A 15,984-nucleotide genomic window follows, 5' to 3' on the forward strand; every position below is an offset into this window, starting at 1 on the left:
TTTGGTCTTTTAAATTTCATGAGTGATTTTCCTAGTTAGAACCACAAGTCAACTGTTAAGCTAGCTTTTGTAGATAAATGTTCAGCAATCAGGTTTAAATCCCAACGTAATCTATGACAGTGGTTCTCAGTGTGGGAGGTCCCTGGGTGGTACACACCGTTTGTGCTTGGCTACTAACTGAAAGGTTGGCAGTTCAAACCCACCCAGTGGTACCATGGAAGAAAGGCCTCATGATTTGCTTCTGTAAAGATTACAACCAAGAAAATCCTATGGAGCGCAGTTACTCTGTAACGCTCACTGATTCAATGGCAATGGTTTGGTCTCAGCGGAGGGTCATGGGGTCATGCACCCTCCCACTCCACTCCAAGGCATCTGAAAATATTTATACTAATTAAAAATGCACTAGTGCCCCTATTGAGTAACCCTAAGTTCTAGATTTTTCTTAATCCAGATTTTATTTACCAATAAATGACAGATTCCTGGGGGTAATCAACTGGGGATAGGAATGGCTATTAATACCCAGGACCACATGGGTCTGCTCCTCCCTCACCATGACCACAGGTGCCAAGGGCCCCAGTCATTCTCCACAGATATCAACTGAGCTGTTAAGACAGGAAGGTATGTGCCAGGTGCTAGGAAGAAACAAAAGCTGGATGAGACTCAATCCTGGTCCCTATCCAAGACACTCAAGTCCAATAAGGAAGACGGACTTTAATGTCTGTAATATCAAGTAAAGTAAGTGTCCTGCAATACATAAGCACTAATAAAGATGGCTTTTGAGATAGGCCTTGAGAGGAAGATAAAATTTCAACAGAGTAGAAATGGGAAGGTGAAAGGATGTATCAGGAGATACAGGAGGTATCGATGTAAGCTAAGGAAACAAGGCAGGAAAGCACTGAGCACAGGAAGTTTACTTTAGTCACATGCATCAAATGTGGGGCATAGTTACAGGTTAGGGTAGAAGAGCTATGTAGTATCTGTACATGGATGCTTATGGCAGCTTTAGTCAGTCACCAAAATCTAGAAACAACCCAAATGTCCTTACACTGGGACTGGATAAACTGTGGTACATCGATGCAATGGCATACTACTCAGCAATAAAAAAGGTACAGATGTGGATGAATGCAACAACATGGATGAATCTCAAATGCATCAGGCTAAGTCAAAGAAGCCAGACTCCAAAGGCTACGTGATTCCATTTATATAACATTCTGGACAGGCAAAACCAGAGACAGAAATCAGATCACTGTGAAATAGGTGATGCGAAGGGTTAACTACAAAGGGGCCCAAGGAAATTTTGGAGTGTTTGAACTATTCTGTATCTTGGTTATAATGGCAGTTACACAAATATATGTGTTAGTCAAAACTTACAAAACCATACACTAAAAAGGGAAATTTTACTGTATGTAAATTACATCTCGATAAACCTGACTTTGTAAAAGTTATCTAGAGCCAGATCTTAGAGGTCTTTGAATGTGAAGCTACAATTATTCAGTTCGTAGATATGAAGGTGACTGTTGTCCAGACTGCTATAAAATGTCCCAGACCTCTATTAATTTCACATCTTTTTGTCAAAACAATTCACCCAAAATATTCTCACCATATTCTCCCTCCTCCAAGTACGTAACTGTGTCAAGTCTAAATTCTCCAGCCTAACTTTCAAGGTCTTGCATAATCAACAACCAAAAACTACTACAATAATTTCTAAATGCTAGTATTACAGATGATTCCTTTAGTAGTTTTGTATCTTCCAAATGTTTTATGTATTTATATTCAGCCCACAAAACCCATACTGTACTAAGGAGCTATTAGGTATACAAATAACTTAAACCAAACCCGTTGCTGTCAAGTGGATTCTGACCTATAGCGACCTTATAGGACAGAGTAGAACTGCCCCATAGGTTTCTAAGGCTGTAATCTTTCTGGAAGCAGACTGCCACATCTTTTTCCCATGGAGCAGCTGGGGGGTTCCAAGCGCTGACCTTTCGGTTAACAGCCAAACGCTTTAACTCCTGCACCACCAGGGCTCCTCACAAATAACTTACACCCAAATAATTTGGCCCTGACACTAAACATTCGAAAGGACTAGTGACATATAACAGGATGAGGACCATCTCTTAGAACTTCCAGGGAGTGACTTTCAAATACATTATTAAGTGAGAAAAACAAGGTAGAAGAGAACATAGCCACCAGCTATCGTACCGGGTTGAGAGAGAACGAGAAATAAGAATGTTTGTGCATCTGCTGAGTTTTGCAAAACAGAACACAGGAAAGACAAACCAGAAAGTAATAAAATCGGTTACATACAGAAGATGGGGGAGAAACGGGAGGAGGATAAGGAAAGGAATGGGGCTTCTCTGAGTATACTTGTTTTAAATAGTTTCAGCTCCTTAACTGTATTACTGTTTCACATGTTTAAACTTGAATGAGAACTGTTTAATAGATCAAAGATTGGCAGGCTTTTTTCTGTAAAAGGGCCATATGGTAAATATTTTAGGTTTTGTGAGCTACTTCCAAGCCTTTTTCACATTTTTGTTTTGTTTTTTAAAAAATCCTTTAAAAATGTAAAAAACCATTCTCAGGTTGAAAGTTGTACAAAAACAGGTAGGCTGGATTTGGCTCATGTGCTGTAGTTTATCAACCCTGTATTAGATAATAATATTGTATCAATGTTAAATTTCTTGTGTGATAATTCTATTGCAGTTATATAAGAGAATGCCCTTGTTCTTAGGAGACACATGCATGTGTGTATATATCACATACATACGTATATATATACATACATGTGTACACACACATATACATATCTACCTATACACACACAGGGAGAGAGAGAGAAGAGAGATAACAGATGGAGCACAATGTTCAAAACTGGTGAATCTAGGTGAAGAATGCAGCCCTGGTGGCAGAGCAGCCACCAGCCACTCCTTAGAAACTCTATGAGGACTATTCTACTCTGTCCTATAGGGCCACTATGCATCAGAATTGATTCCATGGCAATGGGTTTGATTTTTTTTTTAGGTAAAGAATATATGAGTGTTTATTGTATGATTCTTGCAATTTCTGTATAGGTTTTAAGTTTCTGCAAAACACTTGGGCAGGAGGAAAGGGGAGATAAAGTGACCTCTGTGGGCTACAGGATAGGTAGGATTCATAGTCAAGTGTAAAGCAGGGGGAAGGAAAGAGCAGTGAAAATCGTTCCAGGCAGGAAGAATGCTGAATGAGGGTCTGAAGGCAAAAAGTGTCCCAAATTCCGGAAATGGAAGAGATGAGACCAGCCCAGACGAGTTCACAGAGAACATGGTAAAACAAGGATGAATAGTTGTGGCCAGATTTCCAAGGGTCTTGCCCAAGGTCTTCTAACTTCAAACCCTGTATCCTTTCCCTTTATAACAGTCTGCCAAGAAAGTCTAAAATTTCTCATTTATTATCAAAGGAGGACCCTAGGAAGTTTTCTGGGCAAGGAAGTAACCAAAAAAAAAGTAGTGTTTCGGAAAGTTCATCCTAATTCTCAAACCTTATTTTCTACCACTTCTCAAAGCATTCTCACTTTAGCCAAGTCTCACACGTATACCACACTCATTCTTGCCTAAATATTGTTCATTCAGGCTACACCTGTCCCCTAGTCCATTAAATCCTAAACACTTCTCATGGCTCCACTTTAATAGCACACGCTAGAGATAAGAAGCCTTACTCTAGTATCATTTTAGCATCTACTTGCTCTGAAATTGTTTGAGATTTTATCTCCTTACATGATAAGCCCCTTAAGTTCAGAAGCACAGGGGCCATCCTAGATTTCTTCTTCTCCCTCATTCTTCTAGACCTGCACCTTGGTATTAGTTAGAGGCTCCTCTATGCTTCCAAAGGACCTTGAATATTCTCAATACTAGAAGATATAAAAGACCATTGTGACTGCTGATTTTTATGACTCCCCCAATGAAAATGTACAGATGGGTCTTTGTGTCCCAAGGCCTAGCACATTGACAGTACTTAAAATTTATCGATGCAAAAAAAAGGGTTTTTGTGTTTATCTTTGTGTGTTTAGTATGACACTAGACAACAAGAGGGATCAATCTCAGGGTGAAGAGAACCATAAGGGTCACCTGGCCAGCCACCCAGCCAAGGAATGAAAATTTCACCATATGTCCAATCAGTACCTGGCCCAGTGCTGTACTAACTCAACACTGTCACTGGAATTAATGCTTTTAACCATATTCCTTTAGCCTCAACATTGCCCACTGTGACCCATTTGCACTTACTGTTGAGCTCCAGCCGCTTCCTTGCCCTTGGAGTAACGGAATGGGTAGGAGTTTGGCAAGATTTGGAGGCGGAGTGCCTTGATTCAATACTTCTGACCACTTGCTCTGCTGTGGTCCAAGGAAGGCTTTCTATACTCCTAGTCTTGGTTCCCACGGGCTTCTGGCACCTGGGACTGCTTTCTCGTAGCTTATCTAAATTTGCAAGTAGTTCTGGGGACAGTGGTCTGAACTTCTTTTCGTTCCAGGATAGTTTCATAAAGAGTGTCTTTTCATTTTTCAAATCCACAGGTATCGCTTCATCTGGAGCTAAAGCTACTACCTGAATTTAGGAAGTAATGGGAGGGAAGAAGACATCAGGACCAAAAAAGCCAAGGAACGCTCCACCAGAGCTATAACTGAAAAACATTTAAGTCCAAATCTGTGCCTGAGACATTACTTTTTTGTCTAAAGAAGCAAAGACATGGCATAGCATATTGATAGAGAAAACCATGAGAATAGTTAATACTTACTGAGCATTTACTCATTTAATCACTAATGGCGTTAAATGTGTCAATGAAATATTCAGAGTAAATTATTCCTGTTTCCCTTTTGAAATGTTTATTGGCTTCACCTCTTGACTACCACTCCCACCCTAGTTCAAGTACACATCATCTCGCTCCTCCATTACTTCCACAGACTCCTCCCTAACTGATATCCATACCCAACAATGCTTTTGTTTTTCCAGTCTATTCTATTCACCTATGACAAATTTTCCCACAAAAGCTTTCCTAAGCTCAAGAGTCTTTCCTTGTCTCACTAGTCTATAATGGCTCTCAACTGTAGCAAGATCAGATTGCTCATCGATTCTGCCTCATGGTGACCCCATGTGACAGAGCAGAACTGCTCTATAGGGTTTCAAGGCCATGACCTGCTGGAAGCAGACTACTAGGCCTGTCTTCCGAGGCAACTCTTAGCCAACCTTAGCTATTTGTGCCATTGAGGGAGCCAAGATCAGATTACTGGTTTACAATACCTTCTAAAATCTAGTTCAATCTCACCCACTGAATGCTCAAAAAAAAAAAAAAAAAACCAAACCCATTGCCATCAAGCCAATTCCGACTCATAGTGAACCTACAGAATAGAACTGCCCCATAGGGTTTCCAAGGAGTGGCTGATGGATCTTAAACTGCCAACCTTTTGGTTAAGCCAAGCTCTTAACCATTGAGCCATCAGGGCTCAGTACTCCTCAAAATGGCCTTCCATCACTGGTCAAGCTGGGCTTGTCAGGGTTCTGTACTATCCCATCATCTACTCCTGCCTAAAGTATCCCTTCCCTCTCCTCTGCCTTTCCAAATCTACCTAACCTGCTGTTTCAACTTCCACACCTGCCTTTCATTACTTCAGCTTTCTCTCTTCCGTTGATTTTCCTCAGAGATAACACTATCTTATAGCATATATTACGTGGGCCCACAGACTGGAAAAATCTGAACACAGCCCTGCCAGGCCAAAGCCTCTCTGCTCTACCATTAAACTAACGCTCTAAATCACCATACAACCACAGTTCACATAATGATCTAATCCTACCTTTGAGACCTGAAATAGCTCCAGGAATAATCAATATCTTCAGAATTCAAAGAGGAGACCTGGTGGCACAGTGGTTAAAGTGCTCAGCTGTGAACCAAAAGGCCAGCAGTTTGAAACCATCAGCCTCTTTGCAGGAGAAAGATGTGGCAGTCTGCTTCTGTAAAGATTTACAGCCTTGGAAACCCTATAGGGCAATTCTACTCTGTCCTATAGGGTCACTATGAGTCAGAATCAACTTGACCACAGTGGGTTTTGTTTAGTTTTCAAGCTGGTGTCTCAGATTCAGCCTACAAACCAGCAGCTCATTCACACTCATTTATCATAAAATCCTGTAACACAAATTTGCTAGCAGCAACTAGCACGCTACTGATTTACTCAAGGTGAAGTCCTCATTTAAGCAATCATATTTAGCTTCACAATGCTTGATGCCTGCCACAATCACAGCTAAATATAGTTTCCCACTGAGATACATTTGCTAATTCCTGCTCATCCCTTAGGTCACAACCTAAATGTCACTTCCTCTAGGAGGCTCCTAACACATGGTTAAGTGCTCTCAATAAATATTTGTTGAGATTAAGCAGGCAGGCAAGTAGAGAAGTCAGGTGAAAATTCATTTCCTATGGGGTAAATCACAGCCAGTAATATCTTTGAGGTCATGCAGTTTAGGAGACAGACAAAAATAAGTTTCACAACAGAACTGAAGACCAAGGCACCACCTACCCGCACAGGGCCAATGATGGCCTCAGCATTAATGTTGCCGTCACAGGCAGGGTAATCATACCAGAATATCTCCTGTGCTGCAGGCTTCCGGCCCAACAAATGCTGTTTACGCACAGGGACTTCGCAGAATCGGACACACCACTGTACTCGAGCACGTTTCTTGGAATAAGGTTCAGAATCTATGAGAGAGGTTAGGTGTAAAGAGGAAGAATAAGAATATTTGCAAACACACCTACTAAAATAAACTTATTGACTACTTCCTATGTGCCAGATCTTGTTGTAAACACTTGACATGCATCGTCCTCATAATAACCCTACAAGGTAGGTGCTATGGCTATCCCCCTTTTACAAGTGAAATGAAGTTCCAGGACCATAAATAATTTGTCATAGGTCCCAAGCCCAACCAGTAGTAATCTGACTCCACCCATGCTCTTCCCACTTTGTGCCACTTCTTAATGGTGCTATCATCCAACAAAGGGATTAGAAAAGGTGTTTGAGAGGAGCTACTCAATGGTAATGAAACAAAGCTGGGCTGCTAACCAAAGTAGCTGGAACCCACCAGCCATTCTGCGAGAGAAACCAAACCAAATCCAGTGTCGTCAAGTTGATTCCAATTCATAGCAATCTCATAGGGTTTCCAAGGCTGTAAATCTTTATGGAAGCAGACTGCCCCATCTTTCTCCCACAGAGCAGGTGGTGGGTTCAAACTGCCATCCTTTCTGTTAGCAGCCAAGTGCTTTAACTACTGCACCACCAGGGCTCAAAGACCTGTCAATCTGCTCACGTAAAGATTGTTGTTGTGTGCTGTCGTGTCAATTCTAACTTATACCAACCCTTTAAGACAGTAGAACTATGCTATAGGGTTTCCCAGGCTGTAATATTTATAGAGCAGATCATCAGGTCTCTTTTCCCAGAGTGGCTGACCTTTTTGGTCAGTCAGCAGCTGAGCTCTTAACCAGACCTCATCAGTAATTATAAAGAAGCCATCAAAAAGCTGCAAAGTGAAAATCTGGGCAAGGACTGGCCCATCGGCCACTGAGACTGAGATGACGTCTCGTAAACGTATGCTTACATCTTCAGCTGTAACATCGTGATACACAGCTGATATCACTCCACAGCAGCATCAGCTCCCAGGGAAAGGACACACACTCTCGAGTGCCACCATCATGCCCCTTCTCTTCCTCAGCTCGCTTGAGAGGCTGAAGCCCTCCTACGGAGCAGCACACAATGATCCTAAAATCTACGCTCCAAAGACCAAACTTCTGCTCATGTGCTTCCCACCACGGACATTACTTTGATGCAGATTTTCTCTGTGCCTTGCAAATACCCCTCCGATCTGTGTAATGTAAAACATCTTTACCCATCACGCCATCGGTTCCTTCTTTTAGGCAGACAAACCACCTACCAGACTACCTAACTGCCACAATCTTCCCTCTCCTGGCTCTGGGAAGATGCAGTTTTACATAGCTTCAAATTACCATCTTTCTTCTTAATCTTACTTTTGGAGTCCCATCCCATTCCCACCTTCCTGTGCTCTCTGGTTTTGCAGAAGGACAGAAGCTTGGAAATCCAGTTGAGGCTGTGAACGTGGGCTCATAGGCTCTGGTTAACACTATCTTTCCTCTTACTCCTCCAGCAGTAGTGGTTTCCTGCACTTACTGATCTCAGGGCAACATTATCCTCCCCCTTTTGTTCCCCCAGCCTTTTCAACAATTGTAATCAAAGCCCTCTGAGTAAAACACCTGAAGTGTTTTTATTTTCCTGATTGAACACCAACTGGTACACCTTCCCTATCTGATTTATCTCCTGTCTTGTAAAGAAGGGAACCCTGGTGGCGTAGTGGTTAAGCGCTACGGCTGCTAACCAAAGGGTTGGCAGATTGAATCTGCCAGGCACTCCTTGGAGAACTCTATGGGGCAATTCTACTCTGTCCTATAGGGTCGCTATGAGTCAGAATCCACTTGACAGCACTGGGTTTGTTTTTTGTTTTCTTTTGAAGAGGCTAAAGGCCTGGTGATGTAGTGGTTAAGAGTTTGGCTACTTATCAAAAGATTGGCAGTTCCAATCCACCAGGTGCTCCTTGGAAACCCTGTGGGGCAGTTCTACTCTGTCTCAGAGGGTCGCTATGAGTCAGAATTGACTCAACGGCATGGTTTTGGTTTTTGTAAAGAGGTTTCACTTGCAAAATTCATTACTGACTTCCACATGCCAAAATTGTAGGACACATCTCTATAGCAGTGCAAAGCACCTATTTTTTTTCCATTTGTCCTTTCCCCAAATTCCAAAAATTTGGAAATTCCAAATTTGGAATTCTGAAAATTTCAAAAACATTCCTAAAAACAACAGTAAATCTAAATTCTTTATCCCTCTAATCCCATTTTACCCAATGCTGTGGTAAGTGCAAAAGTTCACTACATGGAAAAATATTGTTGTTGTCATGTGCCGTCGAGTCCGTTCTGACTCATAGCAATCCTACGCACAACAGAGCAAAACACTGCCCGGTCCTGTGCCATTCTTACGATCATTGTTATGCTTGAGCCCACTGTTGCAGCCACTGTGTCAATCCATCTCATTGAGGGCCTTCCTCTTTTTTGCTGATCCTCTATCAAGCATGATGCCCTTCTCCAGGGACTGGTCCTTCCTGATAACATGTCCAAAGTATGTGAGACAAAGTCTCACCATCCTTGCTTCTAAGGAGCACTCTGGTTGTGCGTCTTCCAAAACAGATTTGTTCATTCTTTTGGCAGTCCATGGTATATCCAATACTCTTCACCAACACCATAATTCAAAGGTGTCAATTCTTCTTCGGTCTTCCTTATTCATTGGAATGCTTTCGCATGCATATGAAGTGACTGAAAACACCATGGCTTGGATCAGGTGCACCTTAGTCTTCAAGGTGACATCTTTGCTTTGGAAGAAGGTACAACTAGTGTTTAAGCGACCCCACCTCAGACTCAAAGGTACCCTGTATGCTACTGTGAACACAAGAATCATCAACTTCCCTTCTTCCCCACCAATTAGCACTTTCAAACTATTCATGTCAAGAAACAGTTTTCACTGCAGCCCCAAACTCACCATCTTCAAACAATTCAATCAATTTAGCAACATACGGATATTGTTCACAATCGCCTGCAATCAGCACGAACTGTCCAACTTGGATGTGAATCTGAGTTGAACAACCTTCTATTTTCACACACATTTCACTGGAAAGTAACAGAGAAGCATGCAAGGAAATCACTTAGGGCAGGTCAAGATCTTCAGACTCTCTGGGCAGAGGAAAATGCTCTCAGCTGGAAAATTCCCTAGTTTCTCTCTGCTGACCACTCTCCTACTAGGAAACCAATTTACCTACTTACATGCAAGACTAGAGGAAATGGGTTGGATGAATTGTTTTGAACAAGAGAAGGATCCAGAGGCTTTAATACGAACTCCAACTTCTCTCAGTAATTGACACAGAACAACAAAGACTTCCCAGACACAGAACAACAAAGACTTCCCAAGGCTCGAAAGGTGCCCAATAACCATATTAAATTGTTCAGAGAGCTCAACGGCTGGGGAGGACATAGTACTAAATCTAACTCTACCCTGTTATCCTGCAGAATTACAGAGAGCCCCCCTTAAATTTATATGACATTATCATACATTAAAAATTTTATTAACCTGTCCTAACAATTTCTTCCCCCATCACAAACTGCTATATTTATGCTACCATAAGACAGAACCCCCCCTTACAATCAGTTCTTATCTATTGCCCCTCAATCCTCAATCTGTAGTCACTAGAACACTCTGGATATAACAGGCTGGAAGGGAAGGGACAGGAAGAAGTTATACTTGCAAAATTCGTTACTGACTTCCACATTGCCAAAATTATAGGACACATCTCTATCATAGTGCAAAGCACTTATTTTCTACCTTCCCTTTTCCCTTCCCTCCCCTCCATTTCTAGGACAACCCCACCACTCACTTGTAGGTTTGGTAGTGTAGTTTTCGATCCAACAATGGTCTGCCAACCCATGAGTAAGTTTGTCTGGTCTTCAGTCTGGTGGTGTAGGATGCCATGGCTCCTGTGTAAAAGTCACTGAGTTACATGACAGTGCTCTGATGGATTCTAGGGCATAGTCCCTGCCTTCAGTGAGTTCAGCCTTCTTTTCTACCCTGCTAGAAAAGCCCACACATTTTAGACTTAAAATTTCCTATGAAGGAAAAAGTCAATCTCTAATCAAGATCAAACACAGGCAATTTAGTGTCATCTGTGTCTGTCTTGGAGCCCTGGTGGCACAATGGTTAAGAGCTCAGCTGCTAACCAAAAGGTTGGCAGTTTGAATCCACCAGCACCTCCTTGGAAACCCTATGGGGCAGTTCTACTCTGTCCTATAGGGTCGCTGTGAGTCAGAATCCATTCAACAGCAATCGGTTTTTTTTGTTTTTGGTATCTGTCTTGTACTTTGCTGTTCACCTCAACCCACCCAGGGATACAGGGAGGGAGAGTTAATACATAAGAAAAGAAATATAAAACTTTAGAAGTACTTACTAGGTAAGGGACACAATGTTAGGTGTGAAATACATACAATATGGAACTAATGACAGTGATACAGTGATTTTAAGTATCTTCACAACACTTATAATCTAGATAGAGATCAAACATAAATGCCCTAAAGCAATGTTTCCTTGCTCTGTTCTACAAGGCAATTAAAACAACAGCAAAAACAAAGGACGACCTACAGTAAGAACTGAAAGAAGGTTAAGTATTAGTGGAAGTTAGAGGTCAGGTCTTGTGGGTGGGGAGGAAGGGCTGAATACTGAATAACGAGTAGGTGCAATGAAATGAGGGATTCCAAGAAATGGAAACAAAAACACGTAAGCTGCTTTTGGGAGAATGACAATGGATTTTATCAAGTGTATCTTCCCACTTATATTTAAAAAAAAAAAAAAAATCAGGGTCACTAACCTGTACTGCTCTGGCAGTTGGACAGTATTTTCATTTGCAGCTGACAGGTTCTGGATATGAGTATTGTAAACAGCTGAAACGAAATACTTGCATTAAAGTATATGGAAAAAAGGACATTTTTAGTGTTAAAAACAGAAACGTGAATGAAAACCTATCGGATAATCATCTTTATAATTTGGAAACTGAAATCTACTAGATCTAATAATAATTCTGGCCCATTATCTTAAGCTTAAATAAGTAAAAAAAAACAAAAAACCTTTCCTCTGAATTCAGTGTTTTTCTTATGGAGCTAAAATCTGGCAAAACTGGGGTTGAAAAAAAAAACTCAAAGAATTATTCTGAATTCCTATAGAAAGTCCATTAACACCAGTCTGTGTTGAAAACGACAGAGTTAGAACAGCCTATCAACATCCTAACTAAACAAGCTGGTTTCCTAAAGTTCAGTGGCATTATGTCTCACATTATTTTTGAGAACCTTGACTCACAGAAGATGTACGAACGATTGTTATTATGTACATTTATGTACAGTATAATTACAACACACTTCTATTAAAACCAAGCTAATTTTAATTAAGTACACTGTAGAAATAACTGATTGATGAGTAAAAACAGAATACTTGTGCTCAAGTAACAAATGAATTTGGATGCATAATATCCAATAATCTTTTGGTAACAATTAGTAAAAGTACTTGAATCTGAATAATTGTTCAAGGAAATACATAACTTATAGGGTCACTATGAGTTGGAATCGACTCAACGGCAATGGGTTTGGTTTAATGGATCATGTAACATGGAACGATCAGAAGTAAACTGGAACTCTTCACCTTTTCCACAGTGAAATCAAGCCAAATATGCTACGAGACACAAACGATTCAAGTAAATTGCAGTACCCACTAAGATCTCTCGTTAAAATGGGAAAATCGGAGAGTGTTTTGTAGCAAATTAGTATTTCCCACCAAACTTTCTACAATTCTTAAATAATCTAATTGTAGGACAGTCTGATTTCACTGTCACAGTGATCTTATTTCAAACCAACAAACGGGCATACAGAAAGCTTGTCTCCATACCTATACCAAAAAAAAAAAAAAAAAAACCCAGTGCTGTTGAGTCGATTCCGACTCATAGCGACCCTATAGGACAGAGTACAACTGCCCCATAGAGTTTCCAAGGAACACCTGGCGGATTTGAACTGCTGACCCTTTGGTTAGCAGCTGTAGCACTTAACCACTACACCACCAGGGTTTCCTCCATACTTATAAAGTACTCAAATTCATGTTCTCAACTGTTTTAAATCCAGGTTATATTGCAGTTTACCACAGCAGGTGTCCTCTTCCAAAAACTAAGGCAATATTCATTTTCTAGTAGACCATGGGCTGTGTGCAATGAGACCAGCCAGTATATGGGTGTATGTGTGAAAGGGTGGGTGATTGTCCCTAGGCTGAGCAGGTGACGAAGGGAGGCTAACTGGACTGTAGAACCTGCCTCCACCTCTGCCTGTCACTCAGCTTCAGGTCTCCTTTCCAAACCTCAAAAAGACCAAGGTTGTTACTCCTCTCAGATTTCTGCAGTTGCTATCATCTCTTCCTACACGTCTTTGCAGGGATGGCTCAAGTTTCAGCTCCAATGTCACTTCCTCAGAGAGGTCTTTGCTGACACCCGATCGAATGTTACGCACTGCCCCTCTTTATGCTATCCCCCGGGGATCATGTTCCATTATACAACCTTATTTTACTTTTCATCAAAGCAATAACCATTATGCTATTTTCTCTGCTTCCCACATTAGAATGTAACTTCCAAAGGAGCAGAGACCCTATCTTAAGTCATGACTGCATTCCCAGGGCCTAGGTCAGGACCTGGCACGTAGTAGGTAAAAGACTGACTGAATGAAATGAACTGGTTTTTAAAATCATCAGGAGGCCAAGCATCAGGAATGAAGGACACAGAGCAGCCGGAACTCTCATGCCCTGCTGGAAGAAGTGGGTATTGGTACAATCACTTTGGAAACTAGCAGCATCTACTAAAGCTGAACATACGCATCACCTGCGATTCAGCTGTTCCATTCCAAGGGATATACCCAACAAGAATACACACATATCATCAAAAGGCATAGACAAGAATATTCCTAGCAGCATTATACAGCCATGAAATTGAAGCAACTACAACTCCATGCAACTATGTGGGGGAAACCTCGGGAAATATAGTTGAGCTTAAGAAATAAGACACGAAAAGAATACAAACTATATTGGTTTTGTTTACGTAAAGCACAAAAACAGACAAAAGTCATCTGTGTTGTTAGAAGTGAGAAGAGAGGATAACCTAGGTAACTGAAAGGAGACATGGCAAGGTGACTTCTGGGATGCTGGTAATGTCGTTGCTTGATCTGGATGTTGGATCCGTGGGTATATTCTCTTTGAGAAAATACATTACCCTCTACATTTATGATTTGTGCACTTCCCCGAATATATGTTATTCTTCAGTGAAAAGCTCAAACGTTAGTAGTTCTTCTGAAGAAGCAGCATAAGGAAATCAGAGCCTCTTGTACCCCACTCTTAGACCAATCCAGCATTTCATCTCAGTACAGACACTCCCCAAGAGGGATGGTGGATGGAGTAGGAAGACAGGCCTGACTTGGCCATGCAAAAGGCTTTGGCTTCTAGAAGATAACCCACTACAGGCTCTGGATGTCACAGATACTGGAAATCTGGAAGACACACACCACTCAGTCCAGAGGCCACACCCAAGAAAAACAGATCATTGAGTTGCAGTAAAAACAATGATACCTAAAACCAAACCCATTGCCCCGTTGAGTCAGATCTAACTCATAGCAACCCTCTGCACAACAGAACGAAGCACTGCCAGTCCTGTGCCATCTCACAATCGTTGCTATGCTTGAGCTCACGGTTGCAGCCATTGTGTCAATCCATCTCCTCGAGGGGTCTCCCTTTTTTTCTATAACTCTCTACTTTAGGACAGAGTAGAACTGCCCCATAGGGTTTCCAAGGAGCAGCTGGTGGATTTGAACTACCCACCTTTTGTTTAGCAGCCAAGCTCTTAACCACTGCGCCACCAGGGCTCCAAAAAACAATGATAGCAGATATTTATTTCACCAATATGACAGAAGGCTGGGCCAAAGCTCTTGACACACTTATCTCATTTAATCCTCACAATAACCCTAGAACAATGCTGGTACACAGTAAGTGCACTGTTGGTGCTCAATAATAAATATTTGCTGAATGAAAGGTAGCTGCTATTATCACTTCCAAGGTATCCAATGTTATACAGAATGACAGAGCCTTAACTGACACTCTGAACATCCAGATTCCAGTGACTATGCTCTTAACCACTTCTCCTTACTGAGAAACTGCATAATGTCAACAACACATGCCAATGAGAGCTCACTTTTGGTATGTTTATTATAATAAGTTAGGTTTCCTAACCCATCGAGTGGCCAACTGAATCTCAGTTTCTTTACCCACAAAATGAGGATAAATTTTTAAACACCCACTGTGTGCCAGGAACTATTCTACGATTGTTGAAGATTAAGTGAGAAAAATGCATAATGATAAATTCACTCCCCCACTCCCTTAATCCCCCTTCCATTTATTTGTAAGAGGCAATGGTTTTTTTTTTTGTTTTAATAATATCATGAGTGTTACAGAACTCACAAACAGTTAACACAAAATTTTGCATTCCATTTAAGGGGATTCATAAACCTTTTAAAGTCCCCATACTGTCCTCTGTTACAGTTAAAAGCTGTTGCAGAGGGGTTTGGCTAACTATGCTCGCACATCCAAAACCTCCACTGGCACTCACAAGCACCCAACAAAACAAACAAAAGTCATTTTTTTTACAGACAAGATAAAATTAACATATCCAATCACTGCGTTTCACAGATAGTAGCCCAGAAGAAAACAATGCTTTTTTTCCATCTGACGCGTTTTGCCCTCTATTCCGGGATCAGCCTAGAATAATTGGGAAAAGCGCCATTAAAATTTTCTTCTGGAAAAAAAAAATGTGAATTAGAGCCCAGCAGTAAAGAGCAACTAATCCAGAAAAGACCTGGGTACTAAAAGCGACCTAGACTTAAAAATGTTTTTGTCTGGGCAAAATCGCTACATCCATAAAATGGGGTAATAACTTTTGCTGTTCCGCCTTCCCTGTAGTGCAACACTGAGGCTCAAAGCAGGAAACAGATGCGAGTGCATCACAAGGGGCAACATAGACGGAAGGAACAGTTCCGAGCATTGCTGAGAGTCCGAGGGCGCTGCTGTAGGCTTCCGGCTTCCCCAGTGCCAATTCTCAGTCCCTGGCGGAGCAGGAAGCATTTTAGGAGTTGGGATGGGGAAAAAGACGCCTTTTGCCGGGGTTAGAAAGGTGCCTGGCACTTAACGGGGGCTTAGTAAATGTCTGCTGAATGAATTAGTGAATATGTGAGTCTGTAGAGAACACCCTCAGTTCTAGCGGCTCAGGTCTGCCTCCAGCCCGCAGACTCAC

General features: G+C 41.5%; 1 protein-coding gene across 3 annotated transcripts in view; it reads right to left on the reverse strand.

Annotated features, from left to right (window-relative positions):
* The window catches only part of ORC1 (origin recognition complex subunit 1), a 49,001-nt gene that overhangs the window by 32,572 nt on the left and 445 nt on the right, over positions 1-15,984 (reverse strand). Inside the window, exons 2-6 of one of the 3 annotated variants that reach the window (XM_064281977.1) lie at positions 11,491-11,563; positions 10,507-10,606; positions 9,618-9,745; positions 6,539-6,721; positions 4,260-4,574 (exon numbers count right to left, since the gene is read on the reverse strand). In XM_064281977.1, coding sequence (XP_064138047.1) covers positions 4,260-4,574; positions 6,539-6,721; positions 9,618-9,745; positions 10,507-10,606; positions 11,491-11,524 — 760 coding nt within the window. In that variant the 5' untranslated portion in view covers positions 11,525-11,563. The remainder of the gene's footprint in view (positions 1-4,259; positions 4,575-6,538; positions 6,722-9,617; positions 9,746-10,506; positions 10,607-11,490; positions 11,564-15,984) is intronic. The other 2 variants (XM_064281975.1, XM_064281976.1) reach the window with 2 other exon arrangements.

Source organism: Loxodonta africana, chromosome 3, assembly GCF_030014295.1.
Source record: "Loxodonta africana isolate mLoxAfr1 chromosome 3, mLoxAfr1.hap2, whole genome shotgun sequence".
NCBI classification, from domain to species: domain Eukaryota; kingdom Metazoa; phylum Chordata; class Mammalia; order Proboscidea; family Elephantidae; genus Loxodonta; species Loxodonta africana.